This window comes from Lasiosphaeria miniovina (assembly GCF_030549165.1).
Source record: "Lasiosphaeria miniovina strain SMH2392-1A chromosome Unknown B0T26scaffold_2, whole genome shotgun sequence".
Lineage (NCBI taxonomy): Eukaryota > Fungi > Ascomycota > Sordariomycetes > Sordariales > Lasiosphaeriaceae > Lasiosphaeria > Lasiosphaeria miniovina.
Window position 1 is genome coordinate 4,634,770 of NW_026848221.1, and position 27,388 is coordinate 4,662,157.

The 27,388-nt window shown below is 55.3% G+C and overlaps 9 protein-coding genes across 9 annotated transcripts; 6 read left to right on the plus strand and 3 right to left on the minus strand.

Moving 5' to 3' along the window:
* Positions 1-1,253: 1,253 nt before the first annotated feature.
* B0T26DRAFT_639463 (tRNA A64-2'-O-ribosylphosphate transferase) lies at positions 1,254-2,974 on the plus strand (the record flags this gene model as incomplete). The annotated part of the gene is made up of 3 exons (XM_060437139.1): positions 1,254-1,621; positions 1,752-1,786; positions 1,872-2,974. 3 exons carry the CDS (start codon positions 1,254-1,256, stop codon positions 2,972-2,974), a joined length of 1,506 nt encoding a protein of 501 aa, XP_060300971.1.
* A 184-nt stretch (positions 2,975-3,158) lies between these two features.
* On the minus strand, positions 3,159-4,290 carry B0T26DRAFT_158860 (HAD-like domain-containing protein). Its single transcript, XM_060433496.1, has 2 exons — positions 4,116-4,290; positions 3,159-3,976 (listed from the first exon to the last, which is right to left on the minus strand). The coding sequence occupies exons 1-2, from the start codon at positions 4,122-4,124 to the stop codon at positions 3,245-3,247; spliced, it is 741 nt and encodes a 246-aa protein (XP_060300972.1). The 5' UTR covers positions 4,125-4,290; the 3' UTR covers positions 3,159-3,244.
* A 2,268-nt stretch (positions 4,291-6,558) lies between these two features.
* B0T26DRAFT_637664 (DnaJ domain-containing protein) lies at positions 6,559-7,867 on the minus strand (the record flags this gene model as incomplete). The annotated part of the gene is made up of 3 exons (XM_060436949.1): positions 6,559-6,852; positions 6,912-7,647; positions 7,785-7,867. 3 exons carry the CDS (start codon positions 7,865-7,867, stop codon positions 6,559-6,561), a joined length of 1,113 nt encoding a protein of 370 aa, XP_060300973.1.
* A 4,481-nt stretch (positions 7,868-12,348) lies between these two features.
* Positions 12,349-13,350, plus strand: B0T26DRAFT_696893 (glucose-repressible protein Grg1). The gene is made up of 3 exons (XM_060441363.1): positions 12,349-12,593; positions 12,658-12,730; positions 12,792-13,350. The coding sequence occupies exons 1-3, from the start codon at positions 12,545-12,547 to the stop codon at positions 12,883-12,885; spliced, it is 216 nt and encodes a 71-aa protein (XP_060300974.1). The 5' UTR covers positions 12,349-12,544; the 3' UTR covers positions 12,886-13,350.
* Positions 13,351-13,901: 551 nt separating this feature from the next.
* On the plus strand, positions 13,902-15,284 carry B0T26DRAFT_159075 (Emopamil-binding protein). The gene is made up of 3 exons (XM_060433497.1): positions 13,902-14,419; positions 14,646-14,784; positions 14,922-15,284. Exons 1-3 carry the CDS (start codon positions 14,024-14,026, stop codon positions 15,122-15,124), a joined length of 738 nt encoding a protein of 245 aa, XP_060300975.1. The 5' UTR covers positions 13,902-14,023; the 3' UTR covers positions 15,125-15,284.
* A 1,367-nt stretch (positions 15,285-16,651) lies between these two features.
* Positions 16,652-17,428, plus strand: B0T26DRAFT_696899 (uncharacterized protein). Its single transcript, XM_060441364.1, has one exon. It carries the CDS (start codon positions 16,949-16,951, stop codon positions 17,264-17,266), a length of 318 nt encoding a protein of 105 aa, XP_060300976.1. The 5' UTR covers positions 16,652-16,948; the 3' UTR covers positions 17,267-17,428.
* A 1,454-nt stretch (positions 17,429-18,882) lies between these two features.
* Positions 18,883-21,100, plus strand: B0T26DRAFT_639809 (uncharacterized protein; the record flags this gene model as incomplete). The annotated part of the gene is made up of 4 exons (XM_060437168.1): positions 18,883-19,187; positions 19,270-19,415; positions 19,476-19,852; positions 19,907-21,100. The coding sequence occupies 4 exons, from the start codon at positions 18,883-18,885 to the stop codon at positions 21,098-21,100; spliced, it is 2,022 nt and encodes a 673-aa protein (XP_060300977.1).
* Positions 21,101-22,350: 1,250 nt separating this feature from the next.
* Positions 22,351-23,375, minus strand: B0T26DRAFT_748390 (PAP2 superfamily-domain-containing protein; the record flags this gene model as incomplete). The annotated part of the gene is made up of 2 exons (XM_060444957.1): positions 22,351-23,202; positions 23,322-23,375. 2 exons carry the CDS (start codon positions 23,373-23,375, stop codon positions 22,351-22,353), a joined length of 906 nt encoding a protein of 301 aa, XP_060300978.1.
* Positions 23,376-24,628: 1,253 nt separating this feature from the next.
* Positions 24,629-26,881, plus strand: B0T26DRAFT_639970 (RWD domain-containing protein; the record flags this gene model as incomplete). Its single annotated transcript, XM_060437181.1, has 2 exons — positions 24,629-26,303; positions 26,397-26,881. 2 exons carry the CDS (start codon positions 24,629-24,631, stop codon positions 26,879-26,881), a joined length of 2,160 nt encoding a protein of 719 aa, XP_060300979.1.
* Between the last annotated feature and the right edge of the window lie 507 nt (positions 26,882-27,388).

Here is a 27,388-nt window from a genome sequence, read left to right on the forward strand (position 1 = left end):
CCCGCCTCCTTCCCAGCCACCCCCCATCATTTCTTCCCTTCCTTCCAGAGATGGCTGAATCCTTCGCTGCCCATTGGCTGCGGGCTGCCCTGCTTGCCGATCCCTCTCGGCACTTGAAAGCGTTGTGACACCAGGACACCACGGACTTCTACATGCACATACAGCACATGTAAGAACCCATCCTCTCAAACTGATCAGTTTTGACGAAACAAGGCCACCCATTGGGCCTGCCTGCCCCTGCCCCTGCTCAGCGGCTATCATGCTCCCCTCTGGCCGGTTGTTTACAAATACACACCTACATATCTTGATGCTTTGAAAGTGCCGAACTTAGGGGGAGCACCGTGCAGCCGCCGACTGTGTGTTGTGTTATTGAACCCATACATATGCTCCGCAACTCACCTGCTCGATTTGTGACGGGCAGTGACTCTGCAAAATAATAAATGCGACATTGTTCTAGTTGTTGTTGTCTGCAGCCGATCAACTAATATGGAAGACGTGTCTGGTTTATTTCATTCGGACCTGGCGATTATGTTCCGATGACGACGGCCGAAGGCTCACCAAGATGCAAATCGTCTGCACAATATTTCAGATTGTGGGAACCCATCCTACAGCCTGGATTTGACTCACTGTGTGCCCTGGTTTTTGGAATTGAAATGGGCTGGCCGGTAACGGATTACTCGTCCTTGCTGGTTACAGCTCGGAGGCCCGTGTTGCGCTCCAAGTTGGAGTTGTGTGGGTTTGGGGTCCAAGAACAGACCGGGGGGGTGGGAATGTGCAATTAGCACCTCAACTCTCACCAGGTATGGAATTTCCCATGGAGCCTCTTCCTTGCTTCACTTCAGCCCTACAAAGACGTTGAACCATGTCAGTGGGTAAAGTGAAGAAGCTAGAGTGCGGATAGAGGGCCGTTGTTTACACATGCTCCGGGAGCCCCCTACTACAGCTTTGTTAGCCATTGGATATTGTGGGGTACTACTCCGTACCTCCGCCAGCACAAAACCTCAGATTCCAAGATAAGTTGTCAGCAGTTTTGCTGAGTTTAAAACCCAAAATGAAACCACCCAACCACCACATCAGATAGCTTCGACAATGGGACGATGCGGTGAGAACTAGAAGCAGACCAATAATTACCGCTCAATGATATTTCAAGATCTAAGCGAAAAAGGGAACAGATAGGAAAATACAGGATAAAGGGAGAAAGGGAGAAAGGGAGAAAGGGAGAAAGGGAGAAAGAGAGGGATATCTTGAACACAATGGCGACATCACCATCACCACCTCCGCCACCCCGTTCCCTCCCCTCGCTAGCCGACGTCATCTTCTCGTCAGAGCAGGCCAACCACAATTTCTCGCGGATCCTGGGCGACCTCAAGCGGGCGAATCTGTCCATCACAAACCGGCTGCGGTCGATCCGGCACGACGCGGCGTTTGTGGCGCGCGTGGCGGCGGCCCGGCCCCGGCTCCCGCTCGTCGCCAACGAGCGCTGCGGCAGCTGGTACATCGACCCGGCCCTCAAGGCCGCCTCGGCCTACTTCAAGAGCACCGACGGCCACACGGGCCAGTGGAAGTTCAGCACCCGCCGCGTCAACCTCCACCTGCTCGACCTGATCGCGCAGCACAATGGGTTTGTCCTCCCACCCCTTTTAGTCCTCCTTTGCAGCTTATTTCGTTGTTTATATATTTGTATTGTTCTTTCGGCTTGCTAACGCGTGAGTGCGGCCTGCGCGAGCGGGTCTTGGTGTTGCCACGGGTAGCTGCATCATAGTCGACTCTACCCGGCGAGGAAAGCGTTCGTCTCCTCCCCCCCCACCCCTTTTTTTTCTACCACCCCCTTCTTCACAAATAAAACCCAAAAACTAACAACCCCACCGCAGGCATCCCAGACGCGCTGAGCAAGACAGTGCCCATCTGGTGCGCCGTGCTAAACCGCGCGCTGTTCCCGTCCGCGCCGACCGCCTGGCACGCGCTGCACGTGCCGCCCAACGTGGTGTCGCTCTCAGAGCAGAGCCAGATCGAGGCACGCCTCCCAAGGTTTGTGGCCGACTTCCTAGCGCTCGAGGTCGACCTCGCGCCGCTACAGCAGCGGCTGCGAAACAAGCCGCTGCGGCCGCTGTGGGCGACGCAGGACGATTTCAACGATGACGATGATTTCGAGGGTAGCGGCAGTGAGTTGGAGTTCTACCCCGTCGTGTGCTGCACCAGCTCGCGGTGCGTGGCCGGCGGCACGGAAGTCGGCGAGGGCGCCGGCTACATCCAGGGCGCCGGTGACGACACGGAGAACTGGGCGCTGGGGCTGACGGCGCCGCTGTTCTGGGCGCACGCCGACGCGCTCCTAACAACACCCGAGCACGAGCTGCCGGCGCTAATCCAGTCTCTTGTTGCCGTACACACAAACACCGGCGTCCCGACAGAGCTGCGGCAGGTCGCGCCGCGCCTCGCGATCGGCGTCCTCCCGCCGGAGCCCGCCGCCCGGGCCGCTCTGACAGTGGCCTCGGCCTCTGGGGCGACGACGTGCGTGGTTGCGCTCGTGCCCGCGGTGACAGACGCGGCGAGCTGGGAGAAGTCGCCGTCGCATCTCGAGGTCGGGCTCGGCGGCAAGAGCAAGGCGGCGAGCCGTGCGCTGCGCGCCGCGCTGCCGCAGATCTGCGACTTTGTGTCGCGGTTCCTCTTGAGACCTGACGACGATGATGACGACGATGATGACGACGGCGGCGGTTCTTCTTTAGGGGGCGTGGCCGAGAAGAGGGCGGTGGCGATAGTGTGCGAGTCCGGCAAGGACCTATCGGTGGGCGTGGCGCTAGCGCTGTACTGCTGGTGCTTTGACTCCTCTGGACAGAATCTGCTGTTAGGTGGTGATAGAGAGCCCTTCACCAAGACCAAGATCAGAGTGAGGCTGGGGCACATCCTGAGCAGACTCCCCGACGCCAACCCCAGCCGGGCGACACTGCAGAGCGTCAACAGTTTCCTGATAGACTAGCGGGAGTGAACACCCACCTACGCAGCGAAGAGAAATAATCATCAGGATAGGAAAAAGTTTATTAGTTTCTAATGCCATCTGTCTAGATGTGGCATTTCTAGTTCAGGTGACTTGTCTGGCGATGATCTAGCAGCTGGCTGTCTAGTATATGGGTTCCCCCCCCGGCAACCCGAGAAATAGCCCGCCCCCTTTAAGTATCGCCCTGCCCGTCTACCCGAGCATGAGACCGCGAGAAAAGCATAGAGACATGGGATACGAGAGGAAAGAAGTCTAGACGCTGCCGCTCTCGATCTTGGCTAGGCACGAGTCGAACTCGCTCCAGTGGCGCATGACAACGACGGCGCCAGCCTCGGTGAGGACCTTGACCATCTCGTCCTGCTCGTCGACCTTGTAGGGGCCGACATAGCCGATGACCTTGATGCCGGCGCGGGTGCCGCTAAGAGTGCCGCTCTTGCTGTCCTCTACGGCGACGCACTCGGCGGGCTGCTTGTCGAGCGTCTTCATGGCGTGCAGGTAGATGGCCGGGTCGGGCTTGCTGGTGGGCGTGGGCAGGCTGGTGGCGGCGCTGAAGACGTCGGTGCCAAAGTACTTTGCCTGGCCGACGCGGTCGATACTAGCCTGCACGCGGCGCAGCGCCGAGCTACTAACGACGGCCATGTGATACTTTCCGGACGCCGCCAGCTTGGCTAGCTCGGCGTCGACACCCTCGCACGCCCGGCCCTTGGCCTTGATCTTGTCGATCACCACGTCCTCCTCGCGCCGCACGTACCCGTCCAGCTCGTCCGCCGACAGGCTGAACTGGTACCGCTCTTGCAGGCTCTTCATCATGCCCCGGAAGTTCTGCCCCACGAACTCGGTCAGCAGCGTCTCGCCCGTGAACGGCTGCTCCAGCGGCACGCCCTTGGCTGCCGAGATCTCGTTGATGAGGTCCGCGCAGCCCTCGAACGCGAGCTCCTCTGAAAGCACCAGCGTGTTGTCGCAGTCGAACAGGATGGTATTGATCTGCGCGTCGCGGGGCAGCTGTTAGCTTTTTTTTGTTTCGTTTCTTTTTCACTGTGTATCTACATGTCTCTGCCTTGCGTTTATCTCCCCTGTCGCGGATCGCAACACCTGTCCAGCCGCCCGGGAGAGCCAAGCTTACCTTACCCATCTTGACTGATTTCAAGAGATAGATGAAATAATGGAGTAGAGCGAAAGCAAGAAGACCAAAGTCGCGTATGTGCCTCCTCACGGATCTAATTTGCACTCTGGAATATCTGTTGATTTGGGTTGGGGTCAAGGAGAGGCAGGCTACGAAATGAAGGGACTAGAGAGAGTCTCGCCGCGGACGGGAAGCAAGTGGATTAGAGGGGGAAGGAGCTTTACAAAAGCAAGACGGAGCTTGAAAAATATAACAAAAAAATGAGCCGTTATTTCACGCCCCTTCTTTCACATGTTGTAGTGGCTTTCCCGCCCCTGTGCGCAACATGGCATGCATGCATTTTATTGTTCCCTCCTGAGGCAAGAGGGGGGCCCGTTCCATATTGGGCGGTTGGTTGGCAGTATTTGCGGCGGCCGCGATCGGCAGCGAGCGACGGCGAGCGGGCGATGACCGACCGACCGACCGACTGACCCGCTTCCCCATTTTTCTCTCTCTTTGCTCCCAGTTTTTATTTTATTTTTATTTCCTGTTGGCGTTTCGCAACACAGAAACCTTGGAAAACTCGACATCCCGGTGCCACGCGTTTCGGATCCTTTCCATCAAATCCAATGGCAGGCCGCAGGCGGGAACGATCTCTGGAAACGAAACAAACCGAGGCAGCAGTGTCGATCCTAAGGGACCCATCCATCCCCTCCTCCTACGTCATCGCACAGCAAACCAAGCAAGCGGGGTCCTCCTACGAATTAGGGGTGCGCGGGGCAGCTCAGCGGGCTGCAAGGTGAGCTGTCGTTACAGCACTCCTCTGCAGAGGAGATGCGCCTATCGTACCTGGAGAGAGAATGCAACAAGATTTATTATTTCTTACCAGTTATCAATAGGCCCAGCTTTTGGCTTGCATCGCTTGGTGGTGACCTTAGCTTCTAGGGTGTCGCACGCACCCTGGTTAGCTCCGGCTACCCCGCCGCCGCCTCCAGGAACCCCTAGCGGGGTTTCAGTTTGGAGGGGGGGCCCGGAGATAAAGCCACGCTTCGGGATCCACGAATCCAGAGAGCTTGCCTTGGATGGTCAATAGGTTTCCATCTTGGGCATCGCAAGCGACAGCCCCGTCCATCATTCCCCTACAAGTCCAAGTAAGGTAAGCAAGGCCGGCTGGGCGTGCACGACAAGGTGCTTAAAGGTAATCCCGGCGCGGCTGGTACCTTTCGTTGGGCGGTTGGCGGCTACGAATTTGAATATTCCCTCAACGAGGCCCATCTCATGGGCCTCCAAACACGGTCTCAAGGAAGACAGACCTCCTCCACGAGGGACCAGGGGGCAGAGGAAAACGTGGTGCCAGCCCGCTTGGCCAACAGGGCCACCGCAGCCACGCGGACAGCGCCGCGGTGTATCCATAGGTTGTCGGGTTTCCGAGATAACTAATCCCGCGTGCTAATACGCAAATCAATCTGAGGGAGGCGGAAATATTGCATGTTTTGTTTCCATTTGTTAGTTGTTGGCGATCCATGACAATGGATACGCTCTCCCCCACCCAACAGCTCAGCCAACGATGTGAGTGACGCCCGCAGATAACAAGCACTAATTCTACTATATAAGACATGTCTGGCCGCTGCAACTGCTGCTCCTACAATTTTTTAGTACTATTATCTTTCTCTCGTTGTGTTTGGCCTATTGCATGCCCAACGGGGGATGGATCATGGGGCAACGCCGCCTTGTTACTTCTAACCTCTATCATGCCCCTCCCTTTTTTTTTTTTTTGAGATTCAGGGCTGTAGTTGCTCGTAGGATCCATGAAGCCACCCGATGTAGAAATAATGTTTCGTGAATGTTGTAGAATCAACTGAAACCTTCAAACAGGCCAGTAGCATAGCCCACAATGGATGTTACTCGTCCTCGTATAAACACGGTAAAGATTCGTTCCTTAACAAGGTTCAAATAAATAAATAAACAATCCTGCAATTATCGGGTCGGCAATTAGGACAGCCTCATCATGTAGATTCATAGCACGGGCAGTTCAGCAGGACAGGCGAGCAAGGTGTAATTATTTCTTGTCTAGTCTGACCTATGAATAGTTGATCATCAATCTCATAAAAACGTAAAATGGGGGGGGGGGCTCGTATGCTAAAAATCGACTCCCGTCTCGGGGACTGCCTACCTCCCTCGCCACCACCCGTCCGCCCAACAAAGTAAAAGTAAAACTCCAAATGCGCCTCACCTCAGTGACTAATGTGCCGAGTATGGGATGATTCCACCACGGCTTCCGATCAATGTCTCGTGGATACTTATCCTGCTGGCCTCAGAAAGAGCCGCCAGAATGGGTGCTCAAAAAACCAGCCATGTATGGACTGGAGGCCCCTCACTCCCAAACTACCACACCAGGACGCCAATTCCGGCATGTTTCTCCTTTGTGCGCCAATTCAGGTCCAAATGCCAGTGCCCCAAGCATCTACAGGATTTCCCGCAGCTTCTGTTTCTGGGCGTGCGTTAACGTCGTCGGGAACTTGACGTTGTATTTAACAACAAAGTTCCCGTGTTTGCCGGGCGACTTGGAGACGGGCATCCCGAGCGACGGGTACGAGTCGGAACTGCCCGGTTGTGTCGGCCCCGCCTTTTCGATGCTGAGGGTCTTGCCACCGAGCGTAGTGACGGTCCGCTTCCACCCCGTCAACGCTTCCTTGAGATCTAGATCTATACTGAAGACCACATCGTCGCCCTGGCGGACATAGAGAGGATGTGCTTTCTGCGTGCAAGATTAGCTCGTGTTCGGTCGCATGATCTGGGGCGGAGCTTGGGACTTACCTCCTCAACTATAAAGACGAGATCTTGCTGGCCACCCTCTTCTTGATCGCCGACGCCCGTGAACTTGATTCTGCTACCCTTCTTGAGGCCGGGCTTGATGGGCACTTCCAGCACCAGGTCTGTCGTAGTCCTCTTTCCTGTCTCGTCAAACATCTTGCGCTTAATCTTCATCTTCTTGGTCGCGCCTGTATACATGTCTTCAAGCGAGACGGGCAGTGGGCGCTCGACAGTCGTGACTTCTGGCGTAGCCTGGCGCGCGCTCCGCGTGCTCTCGCCGAAAGAGCCACGCATGCGACGCCCGCCCGCGGCCGAGCCTGCCGGGGAACCCCGGGGCATGCCGCCGCGTAGCAGCTCCTCGAGAGGGTCTCCGCCCAGCCCCCCATCACGGAATGTGTTTCGGAACAGATTTTCTGGGTCGCTAAAACTAAAGCCGAACGACGAGAATCGGGGGCCGCCGCCCATGTTGGGGGTGCCACCTCCCCCGAAGAAGGAGGCAAAGGCGTCGGGCATGCCCGCTCCGCCAGCCCCGCCCGCAGATGCAAATGGATTCGGACCGCCGGTATCGGGCGTAGGCACCGGACCGCCTCTCAGGATGAACTCGAGTCCGAACTGGTCGTATGTTTTGCGTTTCTCGGGATCTGAAAGAATCTCGTACGCTTGAGAGCACTCCTTGAACTTTTCAACTGCCTCTGGGTTGTCCTTGTTCTTGTCTGGGTGCCATTTGAGGGCGGCTTTCCTAGGAGAGGGTTAGCGGCGGGCTTGGTTTTGCTGTCCTGTGCAAGACGACGAGTTCCAAGAACTCCCCAGCAACAGGCGTTGCCGTATGGGAACATCGTGGATTTAATTTTAAGGACGAGCAAATCGCGAGCTTACCTGTAGGCCTTCTTGATCTCATCTTGCGTCGCTGTTGGGCTAACGCTCAGTACATCGTACAGCTTTGTTTCTTTCACCGCCATGATCAAGGGATTTTGCTGTTAGACGAGCCGTTGGACGATGGGTTTTGCCAGTGCGGATTCCGCAAGGTGAAGTTGCAAGACGTTGCAGAGGACGTTGGTTCCTAATCGCAGAGGACGAGCGACTAGGGTGATTAGGGCGCTGGGCTGGCTGCAGGTGGTTGGTGAAGAGTACACGGCTCCTGGGATTCGCTGAGGTTGCACGTGGAAATGCGGGATGTGCAGTTGCTGATTCAGGCCGCAATTGATATAGACAATCCTGCCCGTTGTGTACTGCAGTGCAAACAAACAGGTTTGAGCGAAGTTGTATCCTATGCGAGAGAGAGAACAAAGAGCATCGGGGGCCTCGGAGGGGGTCGTATGTTCTAGACCTGTCTCGAGGTGAGTAGAACATTCGAGAGCCCATTGGTCTGCCGAACAAAGTGACGCAGGCACTGCGTAGCTTGCCTGCTCAAGCGCCAGGCTGGGGGTAGATTAGTTGTAAACCCAACAATGGAGCTTTCCTGAACTCGGGAGTTTCTAGAAGCACAGAATAGACAATATATTGTATCCGTTTCTCAATCATTCAAGCCGTAAACAGCCAGGCGCCTTTTCTAGCAGCTCCCACCAGCCCTTTCGGTTTTCTGCCTCCTAACCCTGGCCGCCTTTCGGCTGGTGTGCCAGCTGGGAAGGGCGGTGAGCAGATGACGAGATACCCCAGGTCAACAAAAAGAGGCGGGGAAGCTGCTTGGCGGTCGTGCACGAGCCATAAAACGCCCAGTGCGTTCAGCTTCTGGCCAGGGTCTGAGCGCCGGAATATCCTTCCCGGGCAATGACTTGCTTCTCGGTTCCAGCACGCACGCAAGATGGTACCGCCCAGAGCGATGTTGAGCCTCAACCAATCCCGTAGACATATCTTGCTTTTGTTTCGATTTTAATGCAATAGACATAGTCACAATACAAAACTTCGTCTCAGCGTCCGGCATCGTTTGCTCACTAATCAATAGACCAAGGTGGTAATTCGAGACCCATCACTAGCATGTAAGGTGTTGACTAAGAAAATACCAACAAATACAGCCCAGTCCCTACAGATGCCAAACGTGTGTCTTTGTACATACTTCAGAGAATCACTCAAGCCAAATCGGTTGATTTACCTGGTGCTGCGGGGATTGATCTTCAGGAACTCGCGCCGATCGGGGGACGCCGCCTATCCCCGGGAGAGTGGGCTTACCTGTGATTACCTACCTTAGGTAGAACATGGAGCCAATTTCAATGTCTCTCATACTGTTACCGACAAACTATTCAGACTCTGTTTCAATGTCAAACATTTTCTGCGCACCCTTTAACTGTTATGGCAGACTGCAGAGGTTAATCAACGGTCAGATGAGAAATGCAACATACCTGAAATGGGTCTAAACTGTCTCATCGTTACCTGAAATTCGGGATGCCGTCTCCTCATCTGAACCTACCTGCCCTAAGGTACCTAATTGGTGGACTGCCGGATGCTCGTGTCGTTTTTGTGACCCGACGCAGCGGACGACGCACCAAATGCACAAGTGTTCCGTTTGTGCCAACCGTGCCTTCCCTTTCCTGCGCTCATCTCGACTACACAGCCACGCCTTCCCAGCTGCTTGCGTCTTCGACAAGAAAAACGCAATCAGCTGTGAAGTCACCCCGCGAACGGCAGTCTTGTAGGGAAAAGCCTCTCAAGTCACCTTATGCCTTCCTCCAACATCCAACTGGAAGACCTTCATGACCGTTCGCTTGTCTTCCCCATAGCCCCTGCCACTTATAGAGACCACGACCAACTCGGCGCCATGGGAAAGCGCACAACCAACAAGCCTGACCTCTGATACAATGTCCAAAGGCGATGAGAGTACCCTGCTGACAATTTGGGAGAGGTCGGCATAGCCGGTAAATACGGCGTAGGGTTCGAGACGTTCTCCTTCCCGTTCGCGCGTATCAGACGCATCTCTCCCTTCTTAAAAGTCGACAAAAAGGCGACATTGCTGAAACTTGTTCAGATATGGATCCTCAAGAAAGTAGGCACAAGCGCGCAGAGACCCCACAACACGAATGCTACGTCTGGTGCGAGCTCCCATGTTTTGTCCAGGCATGTTCACGCGTTCTTTCTCTCTTCTGAAAGTAAGGGTTCTGGAAATGTCAACATCCTCTGCTAATGGCGCATTTGCAGTCCATTCTGCGGAAAGAAGGCCATAAAGCGAGTCGCGGTCGGTGTCTGGCAGTGTCGCCGCTGCTAGACCGACGATCCGTCGTCTGTGAGAGACTGTGGATATTTGAGGCTTCGGGAGTCAGTGATACACCATCATGACTGGCGTTCTTTGGAATGGTTGCCGGGTTGCATTGCGGCTGATGATTGGGATATATCTGACAGTGAGTAAAGTTAATTCTAGTCGGAAGCCGTTAAAACACATCTTGGAACCATGGAAATGGACCTTGACTAAACTGCATCTGCTTGGCCAATTTGCGAGTATTTCCGATCAGAGCCCGGTTGTCTGATATTCGCCTTTGGGGGAGCTGAGATTGGGACTCCAGTCCTAGTGAAGTAGTAGCCGGCCGGAGTCTCTTTAAAAGATGTATCGACGTTCGGACCAAAACTGGGCAGGTTGGGTGTTCGGATCGCAGAACATATCATCATCTGGATTCCCGCGATGATCCGGAAAAGTAGCACGGAGCGATGGAATGAGATAGGGGAGGCGTGTATGTTGAAGAAGGTCCCGTGCAATGTAGTGTCGGTCCACTGAAGAGTCCACCTGGACACTTGTTTACTTCTCCTTAGACAAGAGGCTAATTGACTCGAAGAGGACATTGAATCCCTGGTCTAGGATCCGGAAAAGCGGGTAGCCACCTCATTGATGAGCATTGCTACCAGATACCTCACACGTGTGCCCGACCTACCAGGTTGGATCCGTGCAACGAAGCTAGAAGGACTCATGGCAAAGGCACGAAGCCGTGATCGCGAGGGCCGGCCGGCCAATTGAGACGAAGCCGGTGACTGCAGACTTTTCTCTCACGTTTTGCGCTAAGCTAGCTGGCCTTGAACAAGACGGCTCGGCAGTTGGGGGCACCATCCTGGGGACCATTGCTTCTCCTTACCAACAGCAGCAGGCAGCCGAATGCTGCCTCGTATGCCGTGTTGCGTGGCTGCCTTTGCTTAGATTTTACAGTAGAATGGGCCGAGTGTTGCGTTCCATAGGTTCAAGTAGTGAAGGCGCAAAGGGGGGACCGGGAAAAAACCTCCGGTGAGGCTTTGTTTGCTAAATCCCTGTTGGTTGGAAAGATGCAGCCGCAGTAGGCAGGGCGCCCAGACAGGGGTAGGAAGCAGCGGAACGAACGTTGGAGACAATGCGTGCCTGCACCACGCCACTCACGTTTAGGTACTCCAGTTCGTCCGAATCGATCACATGTTGGTAAAGTGGTGACCCCGCGAGATGGCAAAGGAAAGGACAAGCCACACAACCCACTACCATGACGTAGGTTCCAGAAGGAATCTAGCGCCACACTTCCAGCCCATCATTTGACAAGATCTTCCACGTACACTGTCGTCAGACCGTAGCTCAGCACGTGTAATTCGCATGGAATAAATGTCGCAATAATCCACCTTTCTGTCGGTTGGAGCCGGCGTTAAATGGACTTGACTTGCCCCTGACTTACACGGCCGTCCGGGATGATTAAGCATTTCGCAAAAACGCAGCTACCAGCGCCTCGGCGCCCAGACCCCTGTTAGTGACGCAAAGCGGGTACTTTCTTCCGGACAATAAATGATTTGATTGGTTAGGACTTTCCAGTGCATGCAGAATGACGCAACCACTCTGTGGGGTAACCCCCCTGGCCCCCACCTCTGTCTCTGGCTTCGTTAAGACAACGACATCGATTTTTAGGGAAGGAGAAGCCTAGAGCAGCACCGTCAACTACAGAACCCAATCTGCGTTGCAGGGCGAGAGTGAAATCTGCGCATGGTGTATTTGAAGCGTAGGTTTATTTTGTTATCCCAACACAACTCAAGGATGAGTAGCTGGTACACGAATCGCTGTTTGGATAATCGTCTTCGCTCAGACGGCGCATCTCTTAAGCTTTTGCGGACCACCAGGCCTAGTCAGTTACGCGCGGTCTTCCGCCGCCGGGCCCGGGGACTTTTCACAAGGCCCGCCGCCTAGGTGGCCTGCTCCACTACTATGGTGCACTATACACGTGTAGACGTTAGATGCAATGTGTAGGCGTTAAAGGAGATGCTGCAAGCCGCGGCTGACGTCATGACTTTGCTTTGGGACAGCTGCGAACGGTGGGGTAGCAAGGGGCCAAGCACGGGTAGCTTCTAATTGAGGCTATGTACTTTGCATGCGTAGACCATTCCGTGCAGCGCGTTCCCATTTCGTTGAGCTGGGACGGAGGATAGTGGGACCCAAGGGGCGACGACGTGGGGAAGCGACGGCAGCTTCAGTCAGATGGAAGGCAAAAAAGGACCCATGACGTAGGAACATACCCTTCACATGACGACGCCCTAGGCTGTTCTTGCTCGTTCAGGGAGGCACGAGAGTCCAGCCCTTTGCCTATATAATCTACAATCTTCCCGCCCTCCAAATCTTTTCTTTTCCTCATCATCAAACAACCAATAACTTCCACCTCCACATCAAGATCAACAATCACTGCAAAACCAAACCCAATTACCACTCAATCACAATGGATACCGTCAAGCAAGCTGCCAACTACGTCTCGGACAAGGTCCAGGGTACGCATCTGCCACTTCCACCCCCCGGTCGCATCCACGCCAGCTTCTGACATATTTCTCACAGGCACCGCCTCTGAGGCTTCCAAGGAGACCAACAAGAGCGTCGCCAAGGATTCTGATGCCGGCATTGGCACTCGGTAAGCAATCTCGTCCTTTGATCACCCCTCAATCTGATGCTAACATCTCTCCCTTCTACAGCATCTCTGCCGCCACCGACGCTCTCGGCGACAAGGCTGATGAGTCCAAGTACGACGCCAAGGCTGAGGCCAACAAGCAGCAACTGAAGCACTAAGCGACTTCGCACTTCTTTTCCAACCAACCTTCATGATTCACCATTTCGTCTGCACCTTTGGCACGGATGGGTACGACAACCTTTAATGACTACGGATTGGGGGAATGAGTTGCCAATTGGCCAATTTTCTTTTGTCACTTGGGGGAATTGGGAAAGGAATTTCATTACCATACCCTGGATCAGCAGCACCCTTGGGTAGCTAGCTAGAGAATCCGAATTTCGACTTCATTGTTGAACAATTTGTTCTTCGCTCGTGATATGTGACATGTCTGACATCTGAATTGCACTTGGTGTACTTTGGACTGCGTTGTCGATGTTTTGCCGGCCAGACATATATGTGGCTGGTCTGCAATACAATTGTTTACACGGGGGCTGCCAGCAACCACCACAGCCTGAAGGATACACGAATGTCTCCAAGGAAACTATTGTGACGACTGACGGGGCAATGCCCCGCCAATTCTCGGACCATTTAAGGATTGCCGCTTGACAACGCTTGGTCGATTACAAACCGATGCCCCGTTTCGCCGAAGTAGTTAGACAGCAGTTCGCAATTCCCGATAACAAGTCACTCATTGGCACTTTGAAGTCGGCCACGAATCGCACAGGAAAATGCTGGTTTATGTTCAATTCACTACTGCTAGTGCCCCCAGACCGTCAGCTCAGCGCGCACGTACCACTTTGATGTCTCTAAGACGCGTCCGCGAAGGAATGCTGGGTTTGCCTCTTTTGGAGAACGGCGTCATCAATTGGGTCGCCAACTTCGATAAACATCCATACATCTTCACAGGATACGCGCTAACCACCCAACCGTTCACCGTTTTTAGGGCAGCTCAGGACATGGAATTGCGTGGCCGTTGGACACGCACAACCTGTTGGTTCCGCAAGAAGCAATGATGGCGAACCAATTTCGGTTCGGGTTAGGGTTGACGCAGAGATCTCAATTATTTCGAGAGAATCCGTGATGTGACCTTGCGGTAATGTCCAGGATACGGATTGGGGTCCCCGTCACCGTCCTGCCGAGTATAAAAGAGGACGACGACGACGACGACGAAATATCGCATTGAATCTTCGTTCATCAAAAAGGGGCGCGTTCTATCCAAACAAGGTACGGCAGTTACTCAATCCCCACAGCGCAAAGATGGCGACCTCGTCCTCGTCCCTCCCGCCCGACCTCTTCGACCAGACGACCCTCATCTCGCTCTTCTCGACGCTCGCCATCCTCGGCCTCGCCCTAGCCATCTCGCGACGCGCCCTTGACACCGCCACCACCACCGGCCCCTACCGCGTGCTCTTCATCTGGCACGCCTTCGACGCGCTGATCCACTTCGTCCTCGAGGGCAGTTTCCTCTACCACTGCTTCTTCTCGTCGGTGCTCGCCACTGCCGCCGGTTCCAAGAGCTTTTATCCCGACCCGCACAACTTCCTCGGCACCACGGCCCGCGTCCACGGCGCCCAGGCCGGTGGCGATAATCCCTTTGCCCAGCTGTGGATGGTGTATGCGCGCGCGGACAGAAGATGGGCTGGTGTTGATCTGGTCAGTGTTTCTCCTTCTCCACTTTTTTTTTTGGCGGTTCGACGGTTTGGTCTGTTGTTTTAGTTAGCAACATCAAGGGAACGGAGAGTGGGTTGATCCTTCAATCTGATCTCGGGATGAAGTTTGCAATTTGCGGGGTGGGGGGTTGTCGTGTTCACGACGTCATTGGAGTTATTAATTGAGCCTTCTTGGGGACTTGCTAATATTTGTGCCTTTCGTTATCCAGGGCGTCGTCAGCCTCGAGCTCTTGACCGTCCTCATCGTCGGACCCTTGGCCGTCCTCACCTGCTACGACATTGCGAAGAAGAATGTGGCGCGCGCCAATATCATCATGATCGTGATTGCCACGGCTGAGATCTACGGCGGTATGTTGTTGTGTTGTCTCCCCGTTGTCCCCCCACTGTCTATTTTTATCTCTGCTCGTAAGGCCGCATACGCGTATCGGCGACGGATTGCGTAGGGCGATGGAGAGATGATGTAAATTTACTGACGCGATTCCCAGGCTTCATGACCTTCTGCCCCGAGTGGCTCGTTGGCAATCTCAACCTTGACACGAGCAACTTTATGTACTTGTGGGTCTACCTAGTCTTCTTCAACACGCTCTGGGTCTGGATCCCGCTGTATGCCATCTATGTTGCGTCGTCCGACATCGTCGATGCCTTCAGGGTGAGGGACGCGGCGCGCACGGTGAAGAAGACGAGGTAAAGTAGAGCTTCGCGGTTCAGGTCAAAGGGGTTGTCCTGTCCGTGTTGGATGTCTTGAGTTCAAAAATGAAAAATGCCGGCTTTAATTTCCTTGTACCATTCCTCTCGGTAATCTTTATTCTATCTGTATAATTGTTTATTTCCCCGTGGCAGTGAACCTGTCTGTTTCTTGGGACATAGAAACATACAAATCTATTCTTTGTTCACTCAGCTCGAGGGCAGGAACCGTTCCCAGCGGAATTGGAGTCAACCCCTTGAAAGTCAGATGTATCTCGAGGCTAGACCAACGACAAACGGGAAATTGGAAGCATCCTCAAGCTGATGCGTTACAGCGAGAGTTGTACAGTTCGATATCAGCTACTACTTCCCCCTAGTGCTAGGTAACTAACACCCCCTAAGGGAAGTAAGTCGAGAGACTAAAGAAAACGACTGCTAATAATAAATTGCTGGAATCAGATCTGCCTTGAACCGTCACACCCGGGGGCATAGTGCCGACCGGAGTTTCAGCCACAGGCGTGCAAAAGCCAATGGCAAGGCCAGACCTGAAAGGAAGGACTTGAAAGGAGCCGGGAAGCTCACATCCAGTTGGTGGGCTACCTCAGGTTTACGCGGCCAGCAAGGCAGAGGAGTTCCCCCCAAGCCTGCCTTGCTGAGTAAGGCATACGTAGATACGTGGATGAGGGGGCCACCCTAGCAATCTACCTGGTCTCGTCCTCTCAACGAGAGCTAGTCACCAAGCTTCCGTGTCATTTCGGAACTGCTAACTTCCAGAATCCCTTATCACGCTTGTCTACGGGAGGCGCGGGGAAGTGGGGGGGAGACTAGATCTCTCTCTAGGTGTGTGATCGAGTTAGTCCAAGGGAGCAGACAGAGCCTTGCAATACCCTAGTCAAGAATCCCGGGGTCCGGGCAGCACAGCATGGGCGCCCCTGGATCATATTGGCTACCTACTGAGTAAACCCTGAACGGATTCTTCTGCTGTCAGGGGGCTTTCTTTTCCCCTTCCCCCTCATGGACAATTGGCTTGGGTCTTGTTGACTCCTCCGGCTAGGAGTGGAGTCGACATAATAAGCCCGAGTTTACAAACAACCGCAATATGCATACAGCCCAGACTTTTCACATGAGATGCTGCTAAGGTGCTGCCGAGTAGCCACCAGACTTCAAGAAGGATAGCCTGTAACAGCTGGCTGCTCCATTGCGAATGTGTATCTTTGGTCTGCGATAAGACATCGTCCTATATTTCTCATCCTGTGGTGATCTATCCACCATGATTTCTCTCATCCCCCACAGCGATGGGCAAAGAACCTGGCGCCGCCACAGTCGAGAAGCCGGCACCAATGATAACGAAGGAGGGAGAAGTATTCAAAGAGCCAACTCTCTTGGCAAAAGCGAGCCAGGCACCCCACACCACCCTAGAGCGCCGAGTCATGGGAAAGAAGATTTCCGGAACTTGATACACGCCCTGCGTCAAGAAGGGCGTGGGCTGGCAGGGCATCTGCAACGGATGAACCCCACTCACCACGGACAGAAAAAAAAGAGAGGTTGAGGGCTCCTGCACCTGTACCAACCAATCATGGGGCCGAATTGGATCGCACAAGCACTTGGGCTGCGCAGACTCCAAAAAAGGGCAGCGTGTTTCAATGTTTCTTGGGCCAGAGTCTTTGCGGATGTCGGGGGGATTGCAACGCTAAACAAAGCCCCGGAGGATTGGTGTAGCAAGGAGCTCTCTTCAAGTTGTTCAGCTTGGTTCGACTGGCCAGAACCTGCAAACTATTCGCCAGCGAAATATTGATGAAGAAAATGTGTGTAGTTCAGACGCAAGAGCATGATCCGTCTGTATTCCTTCCTCCATGTGGCGTTGTCCGGTATGGGCTGCTCCTGCTCCTGCTTTGGGATGAACGGCTGCCGCAGAGATCTTGGGGTGGCGATTACCAACTCTCACTTGCAGTTACGCTGGAAGCAGCTATTCCAGGCTGCGCATGGACAGTTTGTGCTGGCGATACCGTACCTACAAAGCTCGGCTGCGATTCTGAGGCAGTTGATGCCGTTGGCGTGGTCTGAGGGCGGTGGCAATCGGCTGGTATTCATGGACTGGGACGGCGGCTATTATGGTCAAAGGCGCCATTCCAGCAGAACAGGCTGATGGATCGCGAAGATCACCAAGCGCCCAGAGGCTAGACGAGACATTGAGGAGAAAAACCTACAGTTCTGCCGCCGTCTAGCAAGCCTGGGCCTCTCTGCACCTACCTCAGGCTGGGTGGAGAGGAGAGGGTGGACGTTGACTCGGGGTGCAGGGACTGCGAAGTGTTCCCATCGTTCGGGTTTGATCTGCGACTGGGGAGCCCCTACCACTTTAGGGTACCCTGCCCAAGCAGCGTCCAATTAGAGAGAGGCGCCGCTCAGGAACACCCCACATGGGGCTCAAGCCAAGCAGTGGCAGCTGCAAGCTCCCCTGTGCGACCAGCCAGGGACTCGACTGGACTGCGGAGGGGCGAAACCTGGGGCTGTTACAAGATTGCCTCAACCCCACGCCGCGACAATGCCTTCGCAGCACCTGCAGAAATCGCCGCCACGCCAGACTCTGAGAGTTCTGCAGCGCTCGCGGCTGTCTCCGTCACGTCTTCACCTACTGTGCTGCCCGTGTAAGTGGTATGTTCTGCTTGGACCCAATGCCGGATCAATGCCTTTCCACCGCATCCCAGCAATCGATCTTGGCCTTCATCGTCATGAGGCGCCAGGGCAGCCAGGCACAGCAGCACGGACGCTCGTCCAAGAACTGAGGCAATTGCCCGTAAGATAACATCGCCGCCCTATCTCTGGCAGCGATTTTGGTAGCGCGCCCGGCTTCGTGTCACCGCCGTGGGCCCCGTCTCTGGCGACGATACGATGGCCAAGATGCATCCATCCAATGCTCGGGCCATTCTTGGCATACACCCCCTAGTGTAACTGCCCCATCCCATCCTCGCCTACCACCACACCGCGGAGAGAAAGGCTGAGGCGGGCTGGCGTCTTGACGACACACCTCTTACTTGCAGCCCGTGGGCGCCGACAGACATGGATGGCGGCACACGAGCTGCAGGGGAACGCGAACCTCCACCCACCCTCCAGCCCTGGTCCCTGGCCGGCTCTGTTCTGCCCGTGCGGGAGCCATCCCATCCCAATGTCTCTCGGCAGGGTGACCGGGACCTCGACGGCGTGCTAGCCCTCTAGCCTTCATGCATCTTGCCTGTGCCCGCACTAGACAGGCAGGCCCATGGCTGTCGAGCTTCTTCTGGAAGGGCCTCCGCATGCTGGCGTGTGCGTCGTTGCCGTCCGCAACCCTGCCGCCCTGCCGCCCTCCACATTGCCGTCGTGCTGTTCTCCCGCCCTGGTCCCTGTTTCTATTCCCAGTCGTCGACTCTCACCAGGTGCTGGATCGGTCAGGGACTGTTTCGTCTGGTCCGTGGTCAAGCTCGAGGTTGCTGGCGTGTGTGTGTGGCACCCTCCCCCCCTCCCCATCCGCAAGCCCGCACCCACGCTTCACGCTTTGGCGAACCTATCCTTACCAACCATATCCCGCCTTGCCATCCATCCCATTACACTTTTGTCGTTTCCCTCCACTCGCCACCTTCTCTCCCCTCCTTTCATCCAACATCGGCCGACGACGTATCAACGATTCGACTGCGGATTAGATGACTTAACCACGGACGGGTCCGAAGGGCACTGCTACGGCCCATCGCCATCGCACAGGCTTGCGCTTGTCCACTGACGGCAAGCCCAATGTCGCCATTTCACTCGCTACTCGATGGAGGCGTCAGCTGGTTGGAGTCGCGGGGCGCCACGGGCGTGGTGTTGAATGGCAATGTCACCGGGACGGGCAACGGCTTCTTCCAGGCCGCCAACAACGTGACTACAACCCAGCAGATGTTCTTCAACGAGCTCAAATTCGCCGCCGCAAAGTCCATCAGAACCTCGACCATCATCCTAGCCGGCTTCAACACTGTGGCCGCCTTCGCCACGGCCATGGGCATTCTGCTAGATGCATATTACAGAGAGAGGCGGAACAATCGACAGTTCAATATTAGGTATGGGCCTTAAAAACGGGCACACATGTATTATTTGCTCGGCGCGGCTGCTGATGATATTTTCCAGGCGTAATGGCTTGAGGTTCGTACCGGAAGGCGACGTCTTCCCGCTGGTGCTATCGTTCGGCATCGTGATTCAGAGCATCACATTTGCCGTGGCCCAGTCAACTGGGCTGGACACTCTTGTTGGCCTGGGATGCACAATGATGGCCCAGTTGATGTTACCTGGTACGTTGCTATCACACCCCGTGTTGGGACAACGGGGTTTGCATGCTGACAGTCCCGCAGCTGTGTTCGTGGCGCCGTACACTCAGCTGGTATTCGGCATTGAAACGGCGGTACGAGCCCTACGAAAGGATCCATTTGCGCCGAGAGGAAAGTGGACTGTGTCGATTTGCCTGGCTATCATCGGAATACTGGTTCTCGCAAACTTCCTCGTGGCCGACTTTGACCAGTCGCCAAACTTTTGTCTGACGTCTCTGTTTTGGTTTGTCGCACACTATTCGGTCGGATGCTTCGCTCTGCTCACCGGCATCGTCTCGTCCCTCATTATTTGCCTCGTTGTCATCTTCGTGAGACTGCACCGCAGCATCAAGGTCGAGGTGACTGCGAGGGTAGCCGCGTCGAGAATGGTCTATTACCTCGCCCTTGCGATCATCTCCAGCGTATGTCGGCTTGAGCACTCACAGGTCTTGGACTTGCAGCTAACATTTTTGCAGGGCTTCATGATCCCTTACTTTTATGCCATGGCATTTATTAGCCAGCGCGGCGGCAATGGCACTCACCTCACGCTGTCTATGGTTGCATCCGTTGTTGCGAACGTGTCGGGACTGATGACTGGCGGACTTTACCTCTTCTTGAAATCCAACACACTGTCGACCATCGGTCCCAGGGACAAGGTCGGAGAGTATGAAAAACGGAAGTTGAAGTACAAGATCAGGCTGGCGGATTCCAACGACGTGGATCGCGACAATGGATCCGATAGTCATATGATGCACAGGGTGACGGGGCTCGGAAGCCTCCGCCGCACCGACAGCGATGCAAGCTTGGTCAGCGCCGAAAAGGTCGAAGACATCCAAGACGATAACCAAAGCCTGGCTTCCACCACATTCAGCGGACGAAACCCGAACCCTCTCCGCTCTAATGCCATATATCCAACCCCAGGCATGCCCAAGGCGCCAGAACCCGCACAGTTCTCGTCCATGGCATCAGCAATGGGCCATGTGCGCAAGCGCTCTTACTCCCTATTCCCCAATAACTCACCTGCAGCAAAATCGTCACTAACCCTACTCCCTGCCACGACCTATTCACCCAACACCAAGGAATCGGCCGCTGATTCCCTCAAGCCTCCGCCATCGATGCGGAATCTTGTGTTTGGCCGACATCGACGAGACTCATCTCTCGTGTCATCGGCAACCGTCCAGATCGGACTCCGTTTCTCCTCCGTCGAAGACATACCACCAGTCGTAACAAGCACAGCCGCCGCGGCTGATTCCCACGTATACGACTTGGAATGTCCCCTCGTCCAGAAAGAGAAGGAAGCAGCCGCTCAGAAGCGCCCAGCCGCCCTAGATATTAGCCCTGCTAGCACTCCCACGCTAGAAGAGTATGATGATGATACTCCGAAGCGAGATCCTGTGAAGGACGCAAGGATGAAGACACTGCCGCCCGTCCCGCGACGAAACACTGCGCCGCCAGTAGACGAAGGCCAGACATTGAGTCCGAGCATCTACAGCCCCTCCAGCCCGACCAAACTCAAGCTGCCGAGCCCCAGAGGTGTCGGTTTCAGTATGCCGGTTGCCAAGCCCAACAATGGCGGTAGCCCCAGTAGCCCGCCTTTGCCGACGCCGGTGCGTCGGGCAACGGACGACAGCGGGCCGAAGCCAGCCAAATCAAAAGGCGACTGGATCTAGATTGACTCTAGCAGCCGGGATTACTATGGCGTATTTGCTCGCTCTGATTTGAAGCATTTTCCGGTGTTGGCGTGTCGGGGGCTGAACACAAACATACCTAGAGGGCTGTGACGGCTCACGACACTTTAGATGGAGCCTTATATCAATTTGGATAACGGGGCATTGGGGGTGGGGGGGCATTAATTCAGTCTATCAAGGCAAGGCGTTGACGAGGAGATGTGGTATACCTGTTGGATAAGAGTATCTCCCTGCCCTTTCCTTCATTTCCTTTTTTCTTTCTTTCTCGGTGTCCCAGGTAAGACAACGGGGCGTCTCCTTCTTCATTCTTCCCTGTTTTTTTCTATTTACGAAGTACATGCATCACGGCGGCGTCCAGAGGCAAGCCCCTTGTGCAGCGACCGACCTACGTTACTACCCGCTTTGCCTTTGAGCATTTACCGAGGGAGTTTTGTCATGTCACCAACATTTTTCTTTTCCTTTTCTTTTCATCTCGGGGGCTAGAGCGGCTGTATCTGTACTTACTACTACTTACTCTCTCTTTCTGTCTCCTCGCGAAAGCGGGACTTGGGGGTAGATGATGACGATGGATGACGACGGACGACGACCAAGGGGCGAGGCAGGACCCGAGAGCCGTGCGCCGGATGCCACAGCTTTTTTTATAAAAAACCCCCAACCAATGTGTAAACGATTCTTTTATTAGTCTGTTTGCTGGCGGGGACCAAGCAAGTATTCCTGAAAGCAAGGAAGGAATGAAGGAAGGAGGAGATGGAAAAGAATACAGATTACCTTTTTATTTAACCTATCCAGTGAACCCACTGACCCCCTCCAATGAAAAGGAAGAGAGTCGTGAAGCTGTCCAGTATCCCTTGGGGCGTAGCAAGGGAGGAAGAAAAGGAAGAAGGTTGGATAACAAACCCCAGTCAAAATATAAATATCAAAATGGGGTTCTTGTTCAATATTTTTCTCACAAATAAAGGCATCTCTCAGTTCACGCAATGGCTACACTACGCTGTGCGTTTAATGATATTGTGCGATGTTAACGTAATTCATTATGACAATCACTCGTCTCGTTTAGCACGAGTGAGGCTATACACTCCAGATGTCAGTCGCCCACCCCAGATGTAGGGTTATGGGCCCCCCACAAGCTGATGGCTCAGCAGGAGTGGGAGCGGGTTTCTGTCTTCTCTCTTTTTTTCTATTCCTATTTCTGCGCCCCCTTCTTTTCCCCTGTGGTTATAACTTCTTCCCGCTCATGTGGTTTTCTTCTTGGCCTGCTGCTGCTGCTGCTGCTGCTCTTGGGCAAGCCTTCGCTGCCTCCGGCGCTCCCAGCTCTCCCAGCCGGCTTGGCACAGGTCCTGCTCGACTACCAGGTCGCGCAGGCGGAACCAGCGCGCCACGGGCAGCTCGAGCGCCCACGACAGCAGGCCCATCTGGCGCGCCAGCGACGTGATGAGGAACCAGCCGACGGCGCTCAGGCTGCCGGCCGCGCACCCCACCAGCACCTGCTTCTCCGTGTGGTAGCCCAGGTAGATGCGGCTCCACGCCACCAGCCCGGCCAGCGCCAGCGCCACGGCGCTGACGAGCGCCCGCTGCACAAAAGACCACGGCTCGTGCGCGTACCGCTCAATGTCGGCGTTGAGCGCCGCCAGCCTGCTCGCAGCGCTAGACTGTTGCTGCTGTTGCTGCTGGCCAGGGAGCAGAGACGCACAGCCATTCTCCTTCACCCCGCCCCCCTGCACACTCGTCGTCGTCGTCGCCGCAGCCGCGACAGCAAGACTCCTATTATGGCGCTGGCCGAGGCGCGGCCGGTGGCGCGCCACCAGGAACAGCGCGACCGCGACGGCCCAGAAGAAGGCGAACTGGGCGTGTGAGCTCGGCATGCCGTAGCCCTTGCCGCCGGTGCGGTGGATGCGCCGCGGGCGCTCCTCCTTGATCAGCCGCTTGAGCGCAAAGTTGACGCCCTCGCACGCCAGCTGGCCCGCGAACATGAGCGCCACCTCGGCCTCGCGCGTGCTCCAGATCAGCGTCGCGTACACGACGCATAGTGCTTGTGGTACGAGCGCAAGCCATGCGCAGATGTAGGATATCGAGTCGTCGGGGTTCTTTTTTGGGGGGGGCGGGAGGTGTTAACTTTTGTTTACGTGGAAGATGTCGTGTGACTTGCGGAATGGGATTGGGATTTGGATTGGAATTGAGGAGGAAGGGGAGGGGGGTTGCATACATAGTACACGTGGGTCAAGGAGAGCGAAGCCAGAGGCGTGATGTCGTCCGCCATGGTGTCCGGCTGATGACTGATGAATATGTATGTAATTGGCCGGGTATCCGTGGTCCCTCCTCTCTATTCCTCTGTCTCCAGCCGCCGCCGCCGCCGCTGCTGTCCGGTGTGCCTCCTGTTTATCCCCTCTGCTGCAATGTCGGGGAATTGGAATGTCGCGTCGGCCGGGTATCGTGTTAAGCTCGGAGAGAAAAGGGTTGAACTGTGACGGAATGAAAACGCCCGTACTGTGGTTTCTTCGTTTTTGGGGGTGAAGACGGCGTCGGCAGCGGAAGAGGACGGCCTTTCTATAATTATAGCCCTTGATCGGTATTTGCCGCCCGTGGGTCTGTATGGTCTCTTGACCAAGCTGGGCCTGTGGGAAAATGGTCTCGTAAAGTAATCCCGTCGGTTTCACCACAGGGTAAGCTGTTTCTCAACTGCGGTCCAGAAGGTGAGGCTGCTAACGAGTTAGCCAGGCCGGCCGAGTGAATGGCCCTGTGGATGTGAAACCGGGCGGCGGCCCTGGGAGTCGTCGGGTGGGGCTTCCTCACTGGAGGGGCGGCCAATCGGTTCAGCCCGCTGCTGAACCTTGAGGCGAGGGAGGGGTAGAGTAAAGTTCCCAGCCCGCCGGGAAGCTTTGTCAGGCCTTTGCATTGCACGAGTACAACGTCCATCACCGAAAGAGTCATACTTCGACAGCCTTTTAAGTTGCGGGCTGTTGTAGTTGAACAGCAACAAAAGACAGTTTGGAAAACTAACTTCTTGACCGGATCCTTTCTCTCAACTTTACTCATTTAAACCATGGGGCTCGCGGGAGCATGCCCAACGTTGCCATTGATCCCGCACAAGGAGGTAGCCAGACGTTCAGTTGGCGGCTTACATCAGGTCTAAGCAAACCTGCAGTCAACAAACGCCACCCAGCAAAGCCAGCAACATCAAGGCAACTTTCTTTCAAGTGCGGACTACAAACCTTCACCACCTTCTTCCAGTACTAGCACAGTATTGTCAACTTACCCTACGGGTCATTCCCGCAAGGAACTAAGGGTGAAGTGACTGAACACGGTCTTTGCACTTTCCCCGATCTGCTATCATCTACCAACACTACCTTATCAGACGCTTCTGCAGGCGCAAAGTACTGAGTTGCCTACTGCGAGGAAGGCGCAAGCCACGGCAGCACCACTGCAAGGACACCTAGAGACTTTTACTAGGGGAGACAACTTGAAGAAGCTGCTCTAGAGTCAAGGAACCCAAAGGCCTGGACCGACGCCCAAATGGACTTGTTCGACTCGGACAGCCCGCGGGATGTCGAGCTGGGCACCCTCACTGCCATCTACCCCGAGATCAGACAGGTGCGCCCCGACGACGCCTACACAATTGCTCTGGACGTGCCCGTCACCCCCTCGAATGGGGTTGTCGTCGTCTTCTCTGTCACCCCGCCCGAGCACTCGCACTCGGCCTCGGCCTCAGCAGACACGGCCCCGCTAGCCCAACCAAGCCGTGGCCATGACATAAACGACGTCAACGACCCTAACGGCGGACCGGCCGACGCGGTAGATTCGCACCACCTGGCCCATCTGCCCCCGGTCCATCTTGAGATGACTTTTGGCCCCGGGTATCCGTCCGAGGAGCCTCCCAGGATATCAATATCGACTACACCTCCATGGCTTCCCCCGGCGACGGCCAAGATGCTCGAGGACGACGGTGCTCGGCTGTGGGAGGAGATAGGACGCGATATGGTCGGCTTCACCTACATCGACACGATCCAGCAGTCGGCTGAACACGTCTTTGGCCTTGTTGATGCCGTTAGAGCTGGCCTCAAAGTCGACTCTCGCCAGAAGATTGCCTTGCTGGACTACGACATCAAGGCCAAGCGTGCCACCTTTGAGTTGGAGACGTTTGACTGCGGCGTGTGTCTAGACCCAAAGAAGGGCTCTGCCTGCCATCGCATGATGGACTGCGGCCACGTCTTCTGCGTCGAATGCCTGCAAGACTTCTACAATGCTGCTATCAAGGAGGGCGACCTTACTTCGGTCCGCTGCCCGGCCCCCGGCTGCGCCAAAGACCGGGCTAAAGCCGCAGAAGCAGCGTCCGGGAAGAAAAACAGGAAACCAAGGACCTTCGTCAGCCCCAGCGAGCTTTTGCAGATCCCTCTGGACCAGGACGTGGTGAGGCGCTACGTGACTCTCAAGTACAAGACGGAGCTCGAGTCTGACAAGAACACCATCTACTGCCCTCGGGACTGGTGCAATGGCGCCGCTCGCTCCAAGAAACACAAAAAGCCCCAGGGACTTGAGCTTGCCGAAGGAGCCTCTGATGACGACGACGAGAACGACAGTGACGGAGGCCACAACGCGAAAGCCAACGGCGCAACGGGTAAATCCAAACCTAAAAAGACATATAAGCCAGCCGAGGAGTTGCTCGCCATCTGCGAGGAATGCACCTTCGCCTTCTGCAGCCGCTGCTTCCAATCTTGGCACGGAGAGTTTGTCAGCTGCCAGCCACGGCGTAACAAGGAGGAGCTCACCGCCGAGGAGCAAGCGTCCCTCGAGTATCTCAAGTTCAACACGACGCCTTGCCCGACATGCTCAGCCCTGGCACAGAAAACCAAGGGATGCAACCACATGATTTGCTTCAAGTGCCAAACCCACTTCTGCTATCTCTGTTCCGCTTGGCTTGATCCTAGCAACCCCTATCAGCACTTCAACGAAATGCCTGGGGGCCGTGTCACATCTTGCTATATGCGCCTGTGGGAACTCGAGGAAGGTGATGGCGACGACGTTGGTCGTGGGTTTGCTGGGGGCGGGGCAGGCGTCGACCGGGGGGCTCCTGTTCTCGGTAGGGGCATCATCTTCGGTGGCCATGACGAACCCCCGGACAGCGAGGACGACGAGGAAGAGCAGCAAGTTCCCCGACCTGCTGCGGTACAGGCACCACATCGGCGAGTGCGTAGAGAACGAGCACGAGCACCTGAACCTGCACCTGCACCTGCACCTGCACCTGCACCTGTACCTGCGTTGCCCGAGGCCCGAGACGGTGGAGGACAGCAGCAGCAGCAGCAACAACAGCGGCAGCAATTGAACATTGCACGCGAAGGTCCGCTGGTCCTTCGGATAGCTGCTCATCAACAGCCGCCGGCGGTTGCACCTCCGGCTGTCCCTGCAGCAGCGCTAGCTGGGGGAGGTCGAGGGGCAGGTCGAGGTGGTGCTGCTCGCCCAAGAGGCGGCGTCGCCGGCCAGCGAGGACGTGGACGAGGCGCCAACCGGCAAAATAATCAAGCTAATCACTTACGTGGTGGTGTGCTGCGTCGTAACAACAACCCTAATAACCACGACGACCATGGACCCGAGCCCGAACTGGCTCGCGGGCATGGGCCAGACGAGATGGCCGACTTGGATGAGATGCAGAGACTTGCGGGCAATATCCAAGGCGACGACGTGGACGCTGCTCAAGCGGCCTGGATACGGCAGTTTGTCCTTCTTGCTATGAACGACGAGGAAGACATGCTTCTCTGGGACGATCAATAGCAGAGGTTCTTGCTACACGCCCTCCTCATGCTACGCATGCTCTCACATACACAACGACTTTGTATATCTGCCTTCATCATTCATGAGTTTGTGTCATCCAGGCTGTCATCGCCATGCCAGTGACACTCACTCGCCCCTATTATGACATCCACATCTGCAGTAGTTCAGGCTGAACTATAATCTTCCCGTCGTTTGGTTTTGGATTGCGCTAGCAGCGCAGCAGCAGTGTATATGGTTTATTTAGGGGCGACCTTTCTGTACTGTTTCCTTGGTCTGCCATAGCGAAGCATTGCATTGCGCCATCATACTCTACATTTACACAGAACCACATATACCCATACCTATGCGAGAATACATAGAGAGAGCCGGAGAAACTGATGCAGAAAATAGAATAAGACAAGCTTCCCCGCCGAAAGGGGTTCGGAGATAATCGCATGCAATGGCTAGGTGACATTTTTGTTTTTGCCCACTACAGGACACAGTTACAACGGCTCTAGCAAGACTAAA

Excerpts from the sequence above, each read along its gene's own strand:
- B0T26DRAFT_696893 (XM_060441363.1), top strand. The coding sequence starts at position 12,545 with ATGGATACCGTCAAGCAAGCTGCCAACTACGTCTCGGACAAGGTCCAG. Across the intron at positions 12,594-12,657 it reads CGTCTCGGACAAGGTCCAGG|GCACCGCCTCTGAGGCTTCC; the intron begins GTACGCATCTGC and ends TATTTCTCACAG. Across the intron at positions 12,731-12,791 it reads GATGCCGGCATTGGCACTCG|CATCTCTGCCGCCACCGACG; the intron begins GTAAGCAATCTC and ends TCCCTTCTACAG.
- B0T26DRAFT_159075 (XM_060433497.1), top strand. The coding sequence starts at position 14,024 with ATGGCGACCTCGTCCTCGTCCCTCCCGCCCGACCTCTTCGACCAGACG. Across the intron at positions 14,420-14,645 it reads GATGGGCTGGTGTTGATCTG|GGCGTCGTCAGCCTCGAGCT; the intron begins GTCAGTGTTTCT and ends TTCGTTATCCAG. Across the intron at positions 14,785-14,921 it reads CACGGCTGAGATCTACGGCG|GCTTCATGACCTTCTGCCCC; the intron begins GTATGTTGTTGT and ends CGCGATTCCCAG.
- B0T26DRAFT_696899 (XM_060441364.1), top strand. The coding sequence starts at position 16,949 with ATGATCCGTCTGTATTCCTTCCTCCATGTGGCGTTGTCCGGTATGGGC.